General features: G+C 43.4%; 1 protein-coding gene across 1 annotated transcript in view; it reads left to right on the forward strand.

The window, feature by feature from the left end:
• The first annotated feature begins 3,462 nt into the window (after nucleotides 1–3,462).
• The window catches only part of RELN (reelin), a 1,675,658-nt gene continuing 1,664,325 nt past the window's right edge, over nucleotides 3,463–14,795 (forward strand). The window contains exon 1 of the mRNA XM_086967429.1: nucleotides 3,463–3,825. Within this exon, the coding sequence (XP_086823555.1) occupies nucleotides 3,597–3,825 (229 nt within the window). The 5' untranslated portion in view covers nucleotides 3,463–3,596. The remainder of the gene's footprint in view (nucleotides 3,826–14,795) is intronic.

Consider the following 14,795-nt stretch of genomic DNA (forward strand, 5'->3'; position numbering starts at 1 on the left):
AGGGGCAGGAAAAGGGGTAAGGAGTGGGAGCTTACAAAATACTGAGACAATGGGTAGTGGAGGCAAGGAACTGGGTACTAAACGGAAAGACAGGTGCTGCACCCCCGGATACTCCCAGTGTTCCAAGCATCCAGTATTTAAAAGCTGCAGGCTGAGCGACATTATGTAAGAGGGGGTTCCTTGTAGTCTTGGATGGCTTGCACAGTGGGGTTAATGTGTTTTTAGATGCACCTGATGCAGCGCATCTCCGGACATAATTTCTAAAGACATATCACCTCTCCCTGAAGTATAATTTCTAACATACTATCAAACAGTGGTTTCATAAAATACGACAATTTTATTAGACACACCACCATCGAGATCGATAGATCTGCTAGTAAGATAATTAGGCGTAGGAAAACTCAAGACCAGTTTGATTCTCTATTTATCTAATTTTTATTAATAGCAAATTCAGCTTGTCTAATATTATTCACTTTTATTTATTTTATTCAGAAAATTCGACATTTAAATATATAAAGATTCAGATTTAGGACAGTTAAATCATTTATTTAAGAAAAATCAAGAATAAACATTGTCATCATTTTAAAAGATCAGATATTACCAAAAGACAGATAGTTCCCAAACATTTACCTATTCTCCTAACCTCCCTATCTAGACTCTCAGATAAAGCTCATTACCCTGTAAAAGAAAAACAGAGTTAGGCAGGTTTCTTACATCTCAGGAAAAATCATCAGTACTGCAGCATCTCTAGAGGAAATTGAAGGAAGCGATCCCGTTCAGTAAAATCAGCACTTTTTATACCTTTTTCACTAGCTCTATCTAACTAAAAGTGTATCTTTTGACTTAAATGCGAGTTCTGATTGGACAATTTTGGGGTGGATGAACATCATCTCGTCATCGAAACTCAAGTTTCCTTCCGTCCGCAATTTTTCTAATGGTCCTATTGTTTTATTAAATTTCCAGCCTAGTCCGGTTCTCGGTTGGTAACTTTACCAAACTTTCTCACGTTCTGTACCACTGTGCTCATCACTTGGCAGCCATCTGCACTTCCAGGCCAGTCTGTCCTTGAAGTGTTCTCACTCCAGCCACAAGCAGCCCGCATTCGAAATTTTAGTCTTTGACTCGCGCATGCTCAGTTCATTTGTGGCCACAATAATCGAGTGACTCCATTTTTTTTTCTTAGGCCTCACAACTCAGAAATGGGAACTATCATAGAAACAAACACAAACGAACGTTAATTTAAGTCGATTAAGCCTTCTGTTTACCTCCCCCTTACTAAGGTTTTCCCAATTAGTATTTACCTAGCAAATAGCTACATTTAAGCGCATTATACTTACTTTATCTTCGCATTTTTACACAAAGACACACAGACAAATGCACATATATGCCACATTCCATTAATTTAAAGCTGCTTATTAGTTTAGGACATGACAAAATCACATAATTAGTTGATTATGATTGCAACACAAGCAAGATTAATTTCCCATGTGTGTTTGTGTAGGTGCATTTCTTATTCTACGTTGGTTATACATGCACGACGTTTCATTAATACAAGTTTTGGTTATTGGAGTATGATTTCACAAGGGGTACACAAAATTTTGTTTCACCACCTTGCTCCATCACACCCACCAGAAATCTCCTAAAATGTATACCTAGTGTAGGAAAGCATGGGGATGACTGTTATCCGGGTCCCAGCAGCTATTAGTGGGCCCAGGGAAATATACTTAATTTTGCCTGGTGTCATTTTCCGACACCGGGACACAATTCTGTACTGCCTGCACATTGTCTACACTCCTTTCATAGTAGCAACCTGCAGGTGCCAAGAGGACTTTCTTTTTTTCACTTCCAGCTGGGCACAAAAAAAGCCCCGAATTAAAGGGTCACCGTCCTTTCTTTTGTGTAAGTATTACTGTGCTAGGAGCCACTTCAAGCCTAACACATTGATGCCAATGCAATGGAAGGAAAGAAAGGCACGCAGCTTATCACTTTTAAAGAAACCATGATCTGGAAACCCGTTTTCCAGTTTGTCAACGCTCCATGTAAGAAATGTGCCTGAGCTGTAAGAATGTAGAATGTTGAAATGTTGCATAGCATACCAACGATTATAAGGTGTAGGACTCACATATCAGTAAACACAATACGAGTAGGTAGCCAAGAATCTAAAGAAAAGGGGAGAGAGAAAAATTATTCCCACCCAAGATCCAAAGAAAATGTCTTTTCTGAAACTAAGAAGGTGGTCTAGAAGGCCATCCTTAACGGAAGAGGATGTCTCACACACAATATTGTGTCATGCTTCATCATAGACATCCTATCCCCACCCTGGTAAGATGGTACCACTAGGGCGGACTCAATCTCTGCAAAGACTTTTAGGCGGTAGGAGGGAGTTCTTAAATAAATCTTGCAGGATAAGACTGGATTCAGTTCTATTTGTCAGGGCAGTTGGATCCCTAAAGTAAGTCTAAGGTGGTGCACCCTACGTCCTACAATCCATGGGGAAGGGGGTACATCTAAGGAGTGCCTGAGTAAGGCCTATGTTATGATATTAAGTGTAGCTCATCATGTGCCCTCAGTTAGAGGGGTACCTCATATTCAGTCAAAGGGAGGAGTGGTAGCCTTCGTAATCACACATTCATCAAAAGTGCTGCCACGCCGTTCCACCTATGCAATCTGCTTCCAGCCGGTTGATACCGAATCCCATATCATCCATATTTGTAGACATTATAATCCCCTCAAAGTTGCTGGTACATAATGCTCTCTGCAGCAGGTGTCTTAAGCCTGTAAGACATTTTAAAATATAGCCTCTTTGTAACCAATTAAATAAGCTACAACAGATTTACTGTTACTTGTGTCCCTGTTGTCATTTTCTTTGAACTGAGATTTTTTTTTAAATAAATGTATATGACTGTCAGACTCTAAATTTCAAACCCTGCCCCAATGACTCCACCCCCTTTCCTTATCACACCTTGACCCCCAATTTATGGGTTCCCCAAAAAACATAGTGTATTGTCCCTTGCACAAATTTGAATGTTATAAGTAATGCCAGTATAGTAATTGTCTATAGGCATGGAGGCTGATCTAATATAGGGGAGAGGGTGTGGCCTTATGGCCTGAGCTGCCGACTTTGGAGCTGGGGAACCAGGTTCGAACCTAGACGTTGGCTCAGCATCCTGTGATTCTGGACAAACCACTTAATCTCCCTGTGCCTACCACAAAATGAATGTGCAGCTTGTATAACGTAACTGGTGCACATGTATGGTGCTTCAATACCTTAAGGTCGAGTTCGCGCTATATAAATCTACAAAAAAATATATGAAGACCCGTTCCTCACAGCAAAATAGTGCAGGCGTCACAAAACGGAGTGCTCCTCAGCCTTGTGCCGGCGTCGGTAAACGCGATCCGTGTGGGCGGCGCTCCACTAGAGGCATTACGGTAGCGCTCCGAGAGTACAGTGCGTGTGCAGCAGTCAGGCAGGAGCTCGCGCAGATGACTGACTGGCAGCGCCGGAGCTCGCAGCAAAGTTCGCACTGAGCCGGTGGCCGCAGCAAAGAGCACGCGCCGGGCTCGGGTGCACGTGGACCAGGACAACGGACTCCAGCATGGAGCAGAGGGGCTGCAGCGCGCGCTGGGCCGTCCTGCTCCTAGCGCTCGCCACTTGCACAGAGTACGTCCGTGGCGCCGTGGGCTACTACCCCCGGTTCTCGCCCTTCTTCTTCCTCTGCACCCACCACGGGGAGCTGCAAGGCGACGGGGAGCAGGGAGAGGTGCTCATTTCCCTGCAGATCGCGGGGAACCCCGCCTACTACGTACCTGGACAAGAATACCATGGTAGGTAAAGCATCCGAACCCCCAATAAAGTTTTGCAGACAGGAACCCGGAGCCGGTGTGAGGCGCTCGGGAGGGCAGGTTTGACGGGGACATTCACACGAAGCTGCACACATTTCGTTTGGCTTGATGCCTAATGTAACACCGCGACCCGGTGGAATGTGTGCTGCAAATGTTGAGTACCTTACTGTGTTACTGTACCGGGTAGAGGCAGCCATCAGAACCCTCAAACAAGCGTGGCGCCTTTCAAGTTAAACTACATTTCAATAGCATGTTCAGTGGCATTAGAAAAACGGGTCTTCACTCTTCATATGTGTGTTACGTGCATACATGCTTGTATTGATAAATAACGGTACATGGCAGGGAGAAGGGAGCACAGCGTTTAATATGGCATGCTTTCAGTGCACGGTCTAATCATTATCCATCGTAGCTATATTTGAATGCCTGTATACATGTATACATTTAAATAGAAGTGCATCTTGAACTATCTTGAACGGGCCAGTACACATTTGAAATACCTATTATTTACTTTCTTTGACATAGAACCAAGTAAATGGTTACTTTGTGTATACATCTATAATAAACTTGTGTGCTTAATGTTATCCAATGTATTATATTGTGTACATGTTGCTTCATTGTGTGTGAACACAGAAGTATGTGCTATACTTTAAGTGCTCACACACGCACACTTGTATTTGGCACACTGATGCCAAATGCATAGAAAAGATCACCTATGCATGAATTTTCAGAAGGCATGTGGTGATGAGATGGGAGTCGGTTTTAGTTCATGTGTATAGTAATGGCGTGAGCAGAAACCATTGTAGTAGTATTGGTAACATGTAAACGTGTAACGCTGCTTCATACTAGCAGACACTGTGGGATTTGCGTCGCAGATGTGACATGGTTGCTAACTGCAATTCACATTGAGTATCCCGGTCCTTACCTGCTGGCCCCCAATGTGGATACACTTACCAACAAATCTGAAGGGTGTAACAGACTGACGTATGTCTGTTGATTCTGAGTCATGTGTATCTTAAGGTGTCATTTGTGTATCAGTGTGGCCAGAGCCCCATTTTGTGTACAGAGAGGCAGTGATGCTGGGGTTCGTTCAGCCTTCATGAGACGCGTTACTTTTTCTATTGCGACCACCCCTTGTGCCCCCTGTGCCTGTCACCCTGAGGATGCTGCGGCTGGCTTGGCTCTTGACGCAAGTGAGCTTTGTCTCTTGAGGTTACCTCTTCTGGCAGTGAGAGTCCCAGGTTAAGCATCTAAAGTTCATTAGAAAGAAGGTCTAGGCTCTCCTTAGGTCAGGTCATGAAAGGAAAGGCACAACATGTGTACTGGCTGCAAAGCCCCCCAAAATAGAAACAGCACACGTGAGGGTATCCAATGAAAGCCACCGGTGTACAAATGCCATGCCCAAAGCCTTATTGCCATGGTTCGTTCTAGTGTGCCTAGGTAAATCACCCGTAAACCCATCCTGTTGGTATTTACAACATTTAAAGGATGGCAGAGGCTTTGGTTAGACCCCACCCCAGCCCTCCACGTCATGCCATCGGGACAGGTGCTCGCCTCCTGTGCCCCCGCAGAGGCAAAGCGTAACGCTACCAAACTGGCCTTCTCCTTAATAATGTGGCAAGCCATGCGATCACATCATGGTCTTTGCGAACTGAAATACATCAATACTTTTGTATTTTTCTTTAGCGATGTAAGTAGCAGTTGACAGTTCAGTGCATGGGAGCCCCTTAGTAGCTCTCAGCGCTATGAAAAGTGTAAGTTTATGTACCTATATATTTTGTCTTTTGTGTGGCTCTTTTATCCAGCGAGCGTTACGTACAGCATGGTTTATACAATTATTATACAGTTCAAATAGGTTCACATTTTCTCAACCTAGGGAGTTTAAGAATTGAACCCTGCGACCCTATAGGGCAGGTACACATTTCAGAGGTAAGTATCGCGCTCTTCAGGGGTTTGCTGTATGCAGACAAGGCTGGGTGTCTTTTATGATCCCATGTGGCCTTTCAGAGTACAACCGCGTTACCTGCGGGCACGTGTTTGTGCATAATAACTCTTAAGTCATATGGGGATGTTGTGCAGAGAGCTTTGCCTAATACATATTTTGCACCGTTATTATTGCGAATTAAAATGGTACTGGCTTTCTCTACCCCGGAAAGAGGAAATAGCGAGCTAGCCCTGCTGCTTTGAATCTGCGATCTACAGAACCCGGTAATAAGCGCGGCCTCTTATCGAGTCTACGCGTATCTTTTATTCATTCACAAAGGCCCTGGGAGGGTGCCTTTCGTGTCCTCGCGTGGCATTTCTTACTCTAAACCTCATAAGAATGCCTGTGCTCTGCGAGGCCCAGAACACGAGACAGATCTTATGGGCGGTCTCCAGGTGTTGGAAAATAAGCGCGCAGGTGCGCTGTGGCTGTTGCGCGGGCCACTTGGCGCTACAAGCAGAGAGCGCAAGGCCTCCTTGTAGAGTGCATGTGTGTGTGTGCTCGATGGATTCTAGAGACACCACACCTCGCCTTCACTCAGCGCCCCCATGGAGGCTTTGTGTCACAGAGGATAGAAAAGAAAATTGTTTAGAAATGTCCGGTGAGGACAAACATCCGTTTAAGACAGGTGCCAAATGACACTGCACTGGCGCACTTCACAGGATGCGTCCCTGGAAGGGGAGCTAATGACTTCCCAACAGGTGCGCATTTTACGAACTCCAGAAAGATTAAGGGGTACATCGACTTTGATATAACTGGAGCCTGTGAACGTCAGATTACCCACAGGCTTTCCGAGAGGTGCTCAGCCTACTGAATTATTTTATCAATTTGCCGATCGGAGCATGGGTTTAAAAAAAGAAAAAATACCAGTCCAGCCATATTTCATGTTTGCCGATTGGTAAAATCTGCTAGCCTGTTCCATAGATGGCAGTCATTGTTTTATCCCCCGTCATAATTGCTTGGCTTCGGGGCGCAGAGGTGTTAGAGAGGCTTTGGTATTGCAAAGTAAACGCTAGGACAGTTCGTCCCTCTGCGCACCAGAACGTTCGTCTTGGAGGCCTAATGTCCAATGTGTATGTGCAGATATTACATATATTGAATGCAGGATGACGCAGGCCACAGGCAGGTGATATTACATATATTGAATGCAGGATGACGCAGGCCACAGGCAGGTGATATTACATATATTGAATGCAGGATGACGCAGGCCACAGGCAGGTGTGCGGCTTCACTCAAGGAACAAACACACACAATTACCGTGGTCTCAGGACAACAACCCTCCGAGGCGTCACTCAGATGTCATGGGTTTACATAAAATGCGCACATTCTCATGTATTGCTCATGATGGTCTCCAGGGCGCACTTCTTTCACCTTCTCCCAGTGCGCACATATTTCAAGGAAACCTCAGAAAGGTAAAATAATTGCCAGTCTCATCCAATGCTGGCCAGGATCTCAGCCTCCCTAGTTCGGTCAGCAGTTTATTCACTAGCTGTAGTTTTGTTTTGTTTTGTTTTTGATGTGTCATACATTCGTGAAATCTTCAAAAATGCAAAGAAAAACGTCATCACAATAACATACATCGATCCATAGGATAGTTGAGATGGACGCAAACTCGCCAATGGTTCCTGGAAGCATGCAGAGGGCTGTAAATGACATTCAATTGGGGAGTAAAGCCAATAAGCAGTTCCGCACAAAGCCCCATGTGGGCTGGCAGCTATACCCAAAAGGCAGACCCAAGTTGAAGCCTCTTCATTGACCAAGGACCATTGCAGTAACTATATTAGGAGGGTAAACCTTTGACCTGCTGTTGTCGATATAAGGGTCAGTAAAATATATTGGGATCCCTGTGTGGGTAGTGTCCAGCATTTGTCCACAAGGGTCGGATCCTTGCCTCATTTTTAGGCTGGCCATTACCTATGGACCTGATATCACATAGATGATATCTTTATATCCTGGAAATGTGGCAGCTATGTGACTGGAAGCGCAGCTTTCCAGGATTGCCCCAGAATAAAAAAAATCTATTTTGAGTTACTGCATATAGATTCGTTGATGTGGATTAATCATTTGCAGGTTGCTGAAAATGTGTTTAGGGTCTTGTTTTCTTGGACTAGAGTCAGCATCCCTGTTTTAGATCAATGATGGGCATAGCTACTTTAAACAGTCCTCTTTATTCATTTCATCGAACTCAAAAAAGTCCCCTGCATTGTCATGGGACCTCTAGTAGGAGAGCAGGGTGAAGCAAAACGGAGAAGAACATTTTTCTCCTTCACCACAAGGTATGGCGCCTTCTGTGGCGATGTCTTAATCTGAATATAATGTACGGGGCCTGCAATCTCTGGTTAAAAACGTGCCTCTAATTGCTTGAGACTTCTTTAGCTACCTTTTAATAATGAAATGGCATAGCTGCTCAACTGTAATAAGCTATTAAAGTCAAGTTGCATCCTCATAATGCCTGCTGCCAGAGCCAGCAGACAAGATGAGAGGCCGGTCACATTGTATAATCGCAGCTGCAGTTTAAACAATGAAAAAGAGAACCGGCTTTTCCATCTTCTGATCTGTTTTTCTAAAAGTGAGCAGTGACCAGTAGAAAAGAAATATTTATGGCAACAGGTTTATTTTTGCACATTTTAAGGTCATTACGTGAAAATAACATATCTCTGTATTTATTTACAAATTGGGGCCCGCCATTTAAAAAATCTGATTCACATTAAATTGATTCTAATGCCTTTTTTCAACACATGGCTGGTTTTTGATGTATTTAATTTCACAGGAGAGTCTGCTTTTATTTTTCACGTCCCTTACCATACATTCTCTTTCATATGAAAAAGCAACACAACAAGCACTGAAGCAGCTTGAGGGAAGTATGAATGCGTGGCCATGTATTGTAAGGAATACAATCCACTCGCCATACATTTTAAGGTTCCTGGAGTCAGCTTGGAATCCAATGACATAACAATTAAAATGATTCCATCGAGTTTAAAATGTGTTTAATAATTCAGGCATGGGTGTTTGCTGACGATCCCTGAGTTCTGAATCTTGCTGTGAATTCAGGATTTCCCGAATGAATTCTCATGAAAGAAATTTACATACAATGCATATGAACGAGTGATTTACATAGCCATTGTTTTCGTCAGAAAGATTAAGTGGCATGACTCCAGAGGGACAACAGTGAATACCCTTATCGACTGAGTGTGAACCTATCATTTGTAAGACAACTCCTCTGCCATTTAGTGGTAAAAAAAAATATTTGTCCACATTTGTAGATGACAATACAGTGAACACGAGAATGAGGGCAGTGTTTTGATCTTCAGGTGAAGTTATATGCCATGCATTGAACTCAGCAGCTCCTCTGCTGGTTTGACATGTAATGTCAGAGACAGACTAGAAATCAAATTCAGATATGGTACAGATGTTCAAACCAGCTCCAATCGGGAGGAGGGCATGGCTAGAATGGAGCCAAAGGGGCATGGTTGGGTTGTGACAGCACACCCTTCTTTGAAGTATCCCCTAGCTCTTAACCTGCAGCGCCTGGAGAAATGCAAGAGTCTCACAATGGCCTGTACTGCCCTGTGTACTGTCTAAGTAATGGCAATCCATTTTTCATATAGTGCAGGGGTGTCCACGTTATGCTCACGAGGAAAAGGTACATGGCATATTTCCAGGTTATTTTTTGGACTATGTAAATGCGCTCCATTAAGTTTATTTGTATGTACTTTTTCTTATATGTCCAGCGTAAAAATCTGGCCTAAATCAGGTCTTCTTGGAATTAAAAAGGACACTGTGAATGAGGAAAGGAGCAACACATTCTAAGAAATATGTGGGTGGTGATTTCAATGGAAGCACATTTAAAGAACTAGTTGTCAACTTGCCAACCAAATGAATCCCTAAAATTCCGTATTAGTGTTTGTGTTCGGGGGGGGGGGGGGGGGTGATATCTTTGATGCACACCACAGTTTTTTCTACCTAACAAACAAACCCGGAGTGCGTAACCCGTACCTTAAAGTGCACTTATCTGCGCCCATTAGTCTCTTGAGGAAAGACACTGGATTAATTTTGTTCTTTGAGCTTTCTATCTGAAGTTCTGAGCTGGGTGGGTGCCTCATTCACCTGAGTGCTCTTCATTTAATTTCCTTTGCACTTGGAATCCCACCCAGCAATTTAGCAGCAGACAATGGCGGGGGAAGGAGGGGGGTGTCCTGGAGTCCTCACATGCTGTTGAGGAACGACCCCGTCCTGCCTAGGGGTCTTGCATCAGTGGTCCAGGGAAGCTGGCAGGTGCTCCATTTGAGCATTTCTTACTTTTCATTTACTTTCCGTATCCAGCTGTTGGAGTGTATGCTTATATGTAGTACAAAAAGTTCAAATACATAAAACAGAGGTGGTCGGAATGCTGCTGTGCTGCCATTGGAATCTGAAGACCAAGGTTCTAATTCTGTCAGTGAGACATAAGAAAGCCTCCGATTTATGGAGAAACTGTTAAACTCAAGGAGAAACCAGCTGTGAAATGTCCTCCAACATAGTATTTTTATCATGGAGGTAATTCTACTAGTACATTCGCGGCAGAATAAAAAAAATATTAATAACGACCCATGCCCCTTTTCCACAAAGAATACAAAGATGTTGTTCACCTTTTATCTAGCTTGGTCAAATGTGCAATTTTCCAATTGTGAAATCTAGTTTTCTAGCTCTGAAATAATAACCGTGTTAGCTGAATCACCAGCCATCATGGTTTCCCAAAAACATTGTAACAGAAAGACACGTAAATACATGGCCTTTCTGTCATCCCTCTATATGCATTGGTTTGTTTGTGTGTCATTTACATTTTGTTTGCACCTAGCAATGCATACAGCATGGGATAATGGGTAAATCCACATCAGCCAATGGCTTTTTACACATTGAGTGGCACATGTGCATCACCTAAAAATGTATCTGCTTCAGTGGCATAGCTGGTAGATCAATCACTGCTTTTATTTTTGCTGTCTTTGATTTTTTTTTTGCAGCAATTTTTTGTTATTAGTTTTTTGCAAACATATTCATGCCATCTTTAAACTGCAGTATGTTTACTTTAGATTGCTTTTACACTTTTTAAATGCCTGTTGCATATGCTTCCAAAACAAGAAATCAAAAAGGAAGCTTGTCAAGACCAGATCTATTGGCTTTACAAATGCTTGTTCTATTCTATTAAGTAGAACAGACACAGAGCTTAGTTAAAACGGGTGCATTTAAAAAACAACAACAAAAAAATGTTCTTTGGAAACTTTTCCTTGGTTATGAAGCGCTATTTTTTTTTCTTCAAAGAAATCGCCAGTCCTGTAGTTGACTACATAGACTGCTGTTTTGATATGATGTTTGGGACATTCTCCCTTTTCATCCCAAATATTGTAGGGGCCGCCATGTCTTTGTCGTACACCTCGTGTAAGGCCCCTTTCACTTGCTGATTAGAATGATCGATCTCATTGTAGACCGGTTTATGTTGCATTGTCAAAATAAATACATAAAATAAACATTGCCCTCAGATCTCTGTGGACATCCGCCTCGGCGGGGACGAGAGCTGATACTCGGTGTCTGGTCTGACCACTGCCCTCAGTAATCATTAACTTTCAGAGCAGTGTTCTGAGCTCGCACAGTTCTCATTTAGTACACAGCAAGTTCACCACTTGAATACATTGCGTTTACCACAGAAGCTCCTAGGATTCGAGTATTGTGGAACATATTCCGTTTTTGAGGGCCTACCCTTCAAGGGCGAAAGTAACTATCATTTCACTGTGCATAAGAGAGAGTTTTGCTCAGGGTGGGCGTCGTATTCGGTGCTCGCAGAAACTGGGGGTAGCTTTTCGAGGTCGGGTTTTGTGTCTGCACAATACTTGCCTCGAGACACAGTACGAGTTCTGAAAAAGTGGCAGGTGTTCCCTTTACTCAGTGTTATAGTACCATAGAGCACTCAAGCGTCCCTGGTACATAGGAAAGTAGCTAATCTAGGTCTGGTGTTTTACCTTTGCATTACTTTCCTTGCAGTCCTGATTGTAACATTACAGGTTCAGGACTGTAAGTACCAGAATGTAGAGAATAACCCGAAACGGATAAACTACTGGCGGGCGAAGAAAGAAGTATGAGAGCCGTGGTTCCAGCTCTAACATGATTCACTGTGTGATAATGAACAAGTCCTAGATCTCCCACATTCCTGCTTTAAGGTGTTACTTGACACAAATCTGGTATTTCAAGGAACAAACGTCCCAGCATGAACATATGTTATGTTAATGCATTTCTAAGGCGCACGAATACCCATGGGTGTCTTGGGGCTAATATGGTATAGCAGTTTGGCAAGTAAAGAACTGAAGAATAGATTTTAAAGAACTACTTTTGAGAAGTTTCCTAAAAGTCAATAGTCAACATAGTTATTCACAAATTATACCAATGGATTATAACTGTGTCATGATGTAAAATTCAAGATCATATTTGTTGACAATCAGAACACACAGTATACTCATACGATTTCCAAGTGACAATTGAGGAAATTCCTACATACGTCTCACAATATACACTATCACAGACCAGTCCTGCCAAATGACATATTCAGTACTGGGTCAGCGTGAAGAGTCTACGGTGTTTCGATCCTTGCATGCATTCCCCCTGAGATTGGCTCACCGTTAGCACTCGTCTGTGCTCATTGCCCCTGCATGTACAGTATCTTGGTTGTTTACTTAGCTGAACCTCAGGCATGAAAATCGTAATGTCCTGAGGAAGATCCATATAGTTGGCAAGGATTGAAACGTTGTCGACTCCGCACACTGACCCTGTACTGTATATGTAATTTGACGTTTGCAGTTGGGTATATTGTGACCCATATGTAGCAATTTCTTTAACTGTCACTTGAGAAATGCCTGAATATACTAATATGTATTCTGTTGGTGCTACCCAAATTCTGTTTGATTGTCAATAAATATGATTTTTAATTTAACGTCATGACACAGAGTTTTATTCCATTGATCTAATTTATGATTAACTATGACAATGTGGGGGGGGCCTCTTTTCCTTGAAATATTGTGTACCGTTGGTCTCTATGCACCCTTCGGTTTCCCTTGTTCTTTTGCTCTCAACACCATTGTAGGACACTCTACAATACTGTATAGTCATTTCTACACTGGGTATATGCGTCCAGTGAAAACCAATTCTGGGAATTGTGTGTGGCCAAACGCTCTTAACGTTATTCTTACAAACAGTTGGAAAACATGCGCGCCGGATGACATCTTTACAACTCCCACCTGTCTGGCTCTTGCCCCCGTAGCTGGGTCAGGAGCAGCTTTGTTGTTGTAGGTCAGGCAGCAAGGAAAGGCAGCCGTCAAGGAACAATTGGCCTGCATTTGAGTGCTCTCTCATCTACTGCCTCCGCCCTGAAATGCTGGCATAGCATCAATTCTCTTCTCTTTTCACTTCCTTCCTTTCTCTGTCCAAACATTTCAGGCGGCCTCCCGCACACGGGTGGTGACTAGATACCGCACGGTGTATCTTTTCAGACTTGCTGATTTGATAACCATTTTAATTGCATTTACCGTTATTTGCCCTCGCAAACATCCCCCTTTCTTTTCTCTCCTCATTTATTTCTCTGTCTCAATCTCTCCCTTTCTGATCCAAGTTCTCTTTACCTCTTTTTCACTCCATTCTTTCTCTCTTCCACTCTATTTCTCTCACTGTTTTTAATTCTTGCTGTCTTCGTACACCCCCACTTACTTTCTCGTCCTTTCCTTGTTTAGCTTTACCCTCTCTAGCTCCTCTCTCCTTCGCTTCTCTCCCTGTCTTCTGCTCTCGTCCGCTACCTCTCTTTAGTTTTGTTTTTCTCTTTTACCCTCTCCACTTCTCTTCCTTTGCCTAACTTTTCTCGACCCCTTTCCTGTCGTCCTTGCCTTCCCCCTCTTTATCTCTATATTTTCCACTCCCTGGCTCTGCTAGAACATGCACTTGCCTGCGCAAGACGGAGGCTATACATGTGGTGTGACGTGCAGTCTTCAGCTTGTCTTTTAAGTGGGTCGTCGATACATTACCGCTCGCCTATGTGCGTACTTGAGTTGCAACAAAAAAGGGCCCTGTAGAGGGCGCCAACACATAGTTTAAGACGCTCTACGGCGTTCGTGCCGTTCAGACCACACCTGTGACGGAAGGCGGGAAACAGCCCTCAGCCGGGTGAAGCGCGCCTTGTATGCGCTCGTGGGCAGGGCCTAGCACACCTTGCTTGGTGCGAGCTATCCTTGTTTGCCTGCAGGCTCCGCATATTGTGTTCTATTAATGACCTTGTAGATGCGGCTAGTTCAGCGACGCTAAGTGACAGCTGCCACTGTTCCCCACTCAGGGGCACCACTGCCACCGCCCTCGAAAGGATAAACGACAAGCGTGTGAGGCCGAGATTTCAACCTGTGACCTGTATGTTGCGCACGCACCTCTAGGGCAGATGTATTTATTTTATTCTCACTTTGAGTAGTTGGTGTTATTCGCTTAAAATAACTGCTATACAGACAACGAGGTTATTTCTAATTTTAAGCTGTTTCCATTTCATTTTGCGGTGTACGGTTACATTAAAGAGGTAGCTCAGGGGTCTGACGTGGCTCTAAGAGCCCTAACACGAGTAGAGTCATCATCATGTTTGCCATGTAAATCATACACCAAATACAAGGGCATATATAATAAAGACTTTAAAACCCCCCAAAATATTTCTTTAACATGGGGTCGTGTTTAAGTACATTATACTGAATTCACTGCATACAGTTGTATTTTAGTAGAAGTGATTGTTTCTAAACTTGAACTTAGAAACATTCAGGTCATCCCACCGCGTCGATGACGATGCATTAATGAACTGAGCATCAAGTCAGTTGTCATGTGTACCCTAAACGTGGCATACATAGTTATTACAGATTTAATGGGTCAATGTTATAGTTTTAGACCATAGTTTAAGCGCCAACGTCGACAACCCCTCAGGACT

The sequence above is a fragment of the Lissotriton vulgaris genome, chromosome 1_1, assembly GCF_964263255.1.
Source record: "Lissotriton vulgaris chromosome 1_1, aLisVul1.2, whole genome shotgun sequence".
Classification (NCBI taxonomy): Eukaryota; Metazoa; Chordata; class Amphibia; order Caudata; family Salamandridae; genus Lissotriton; species Lissotriton vulgaris.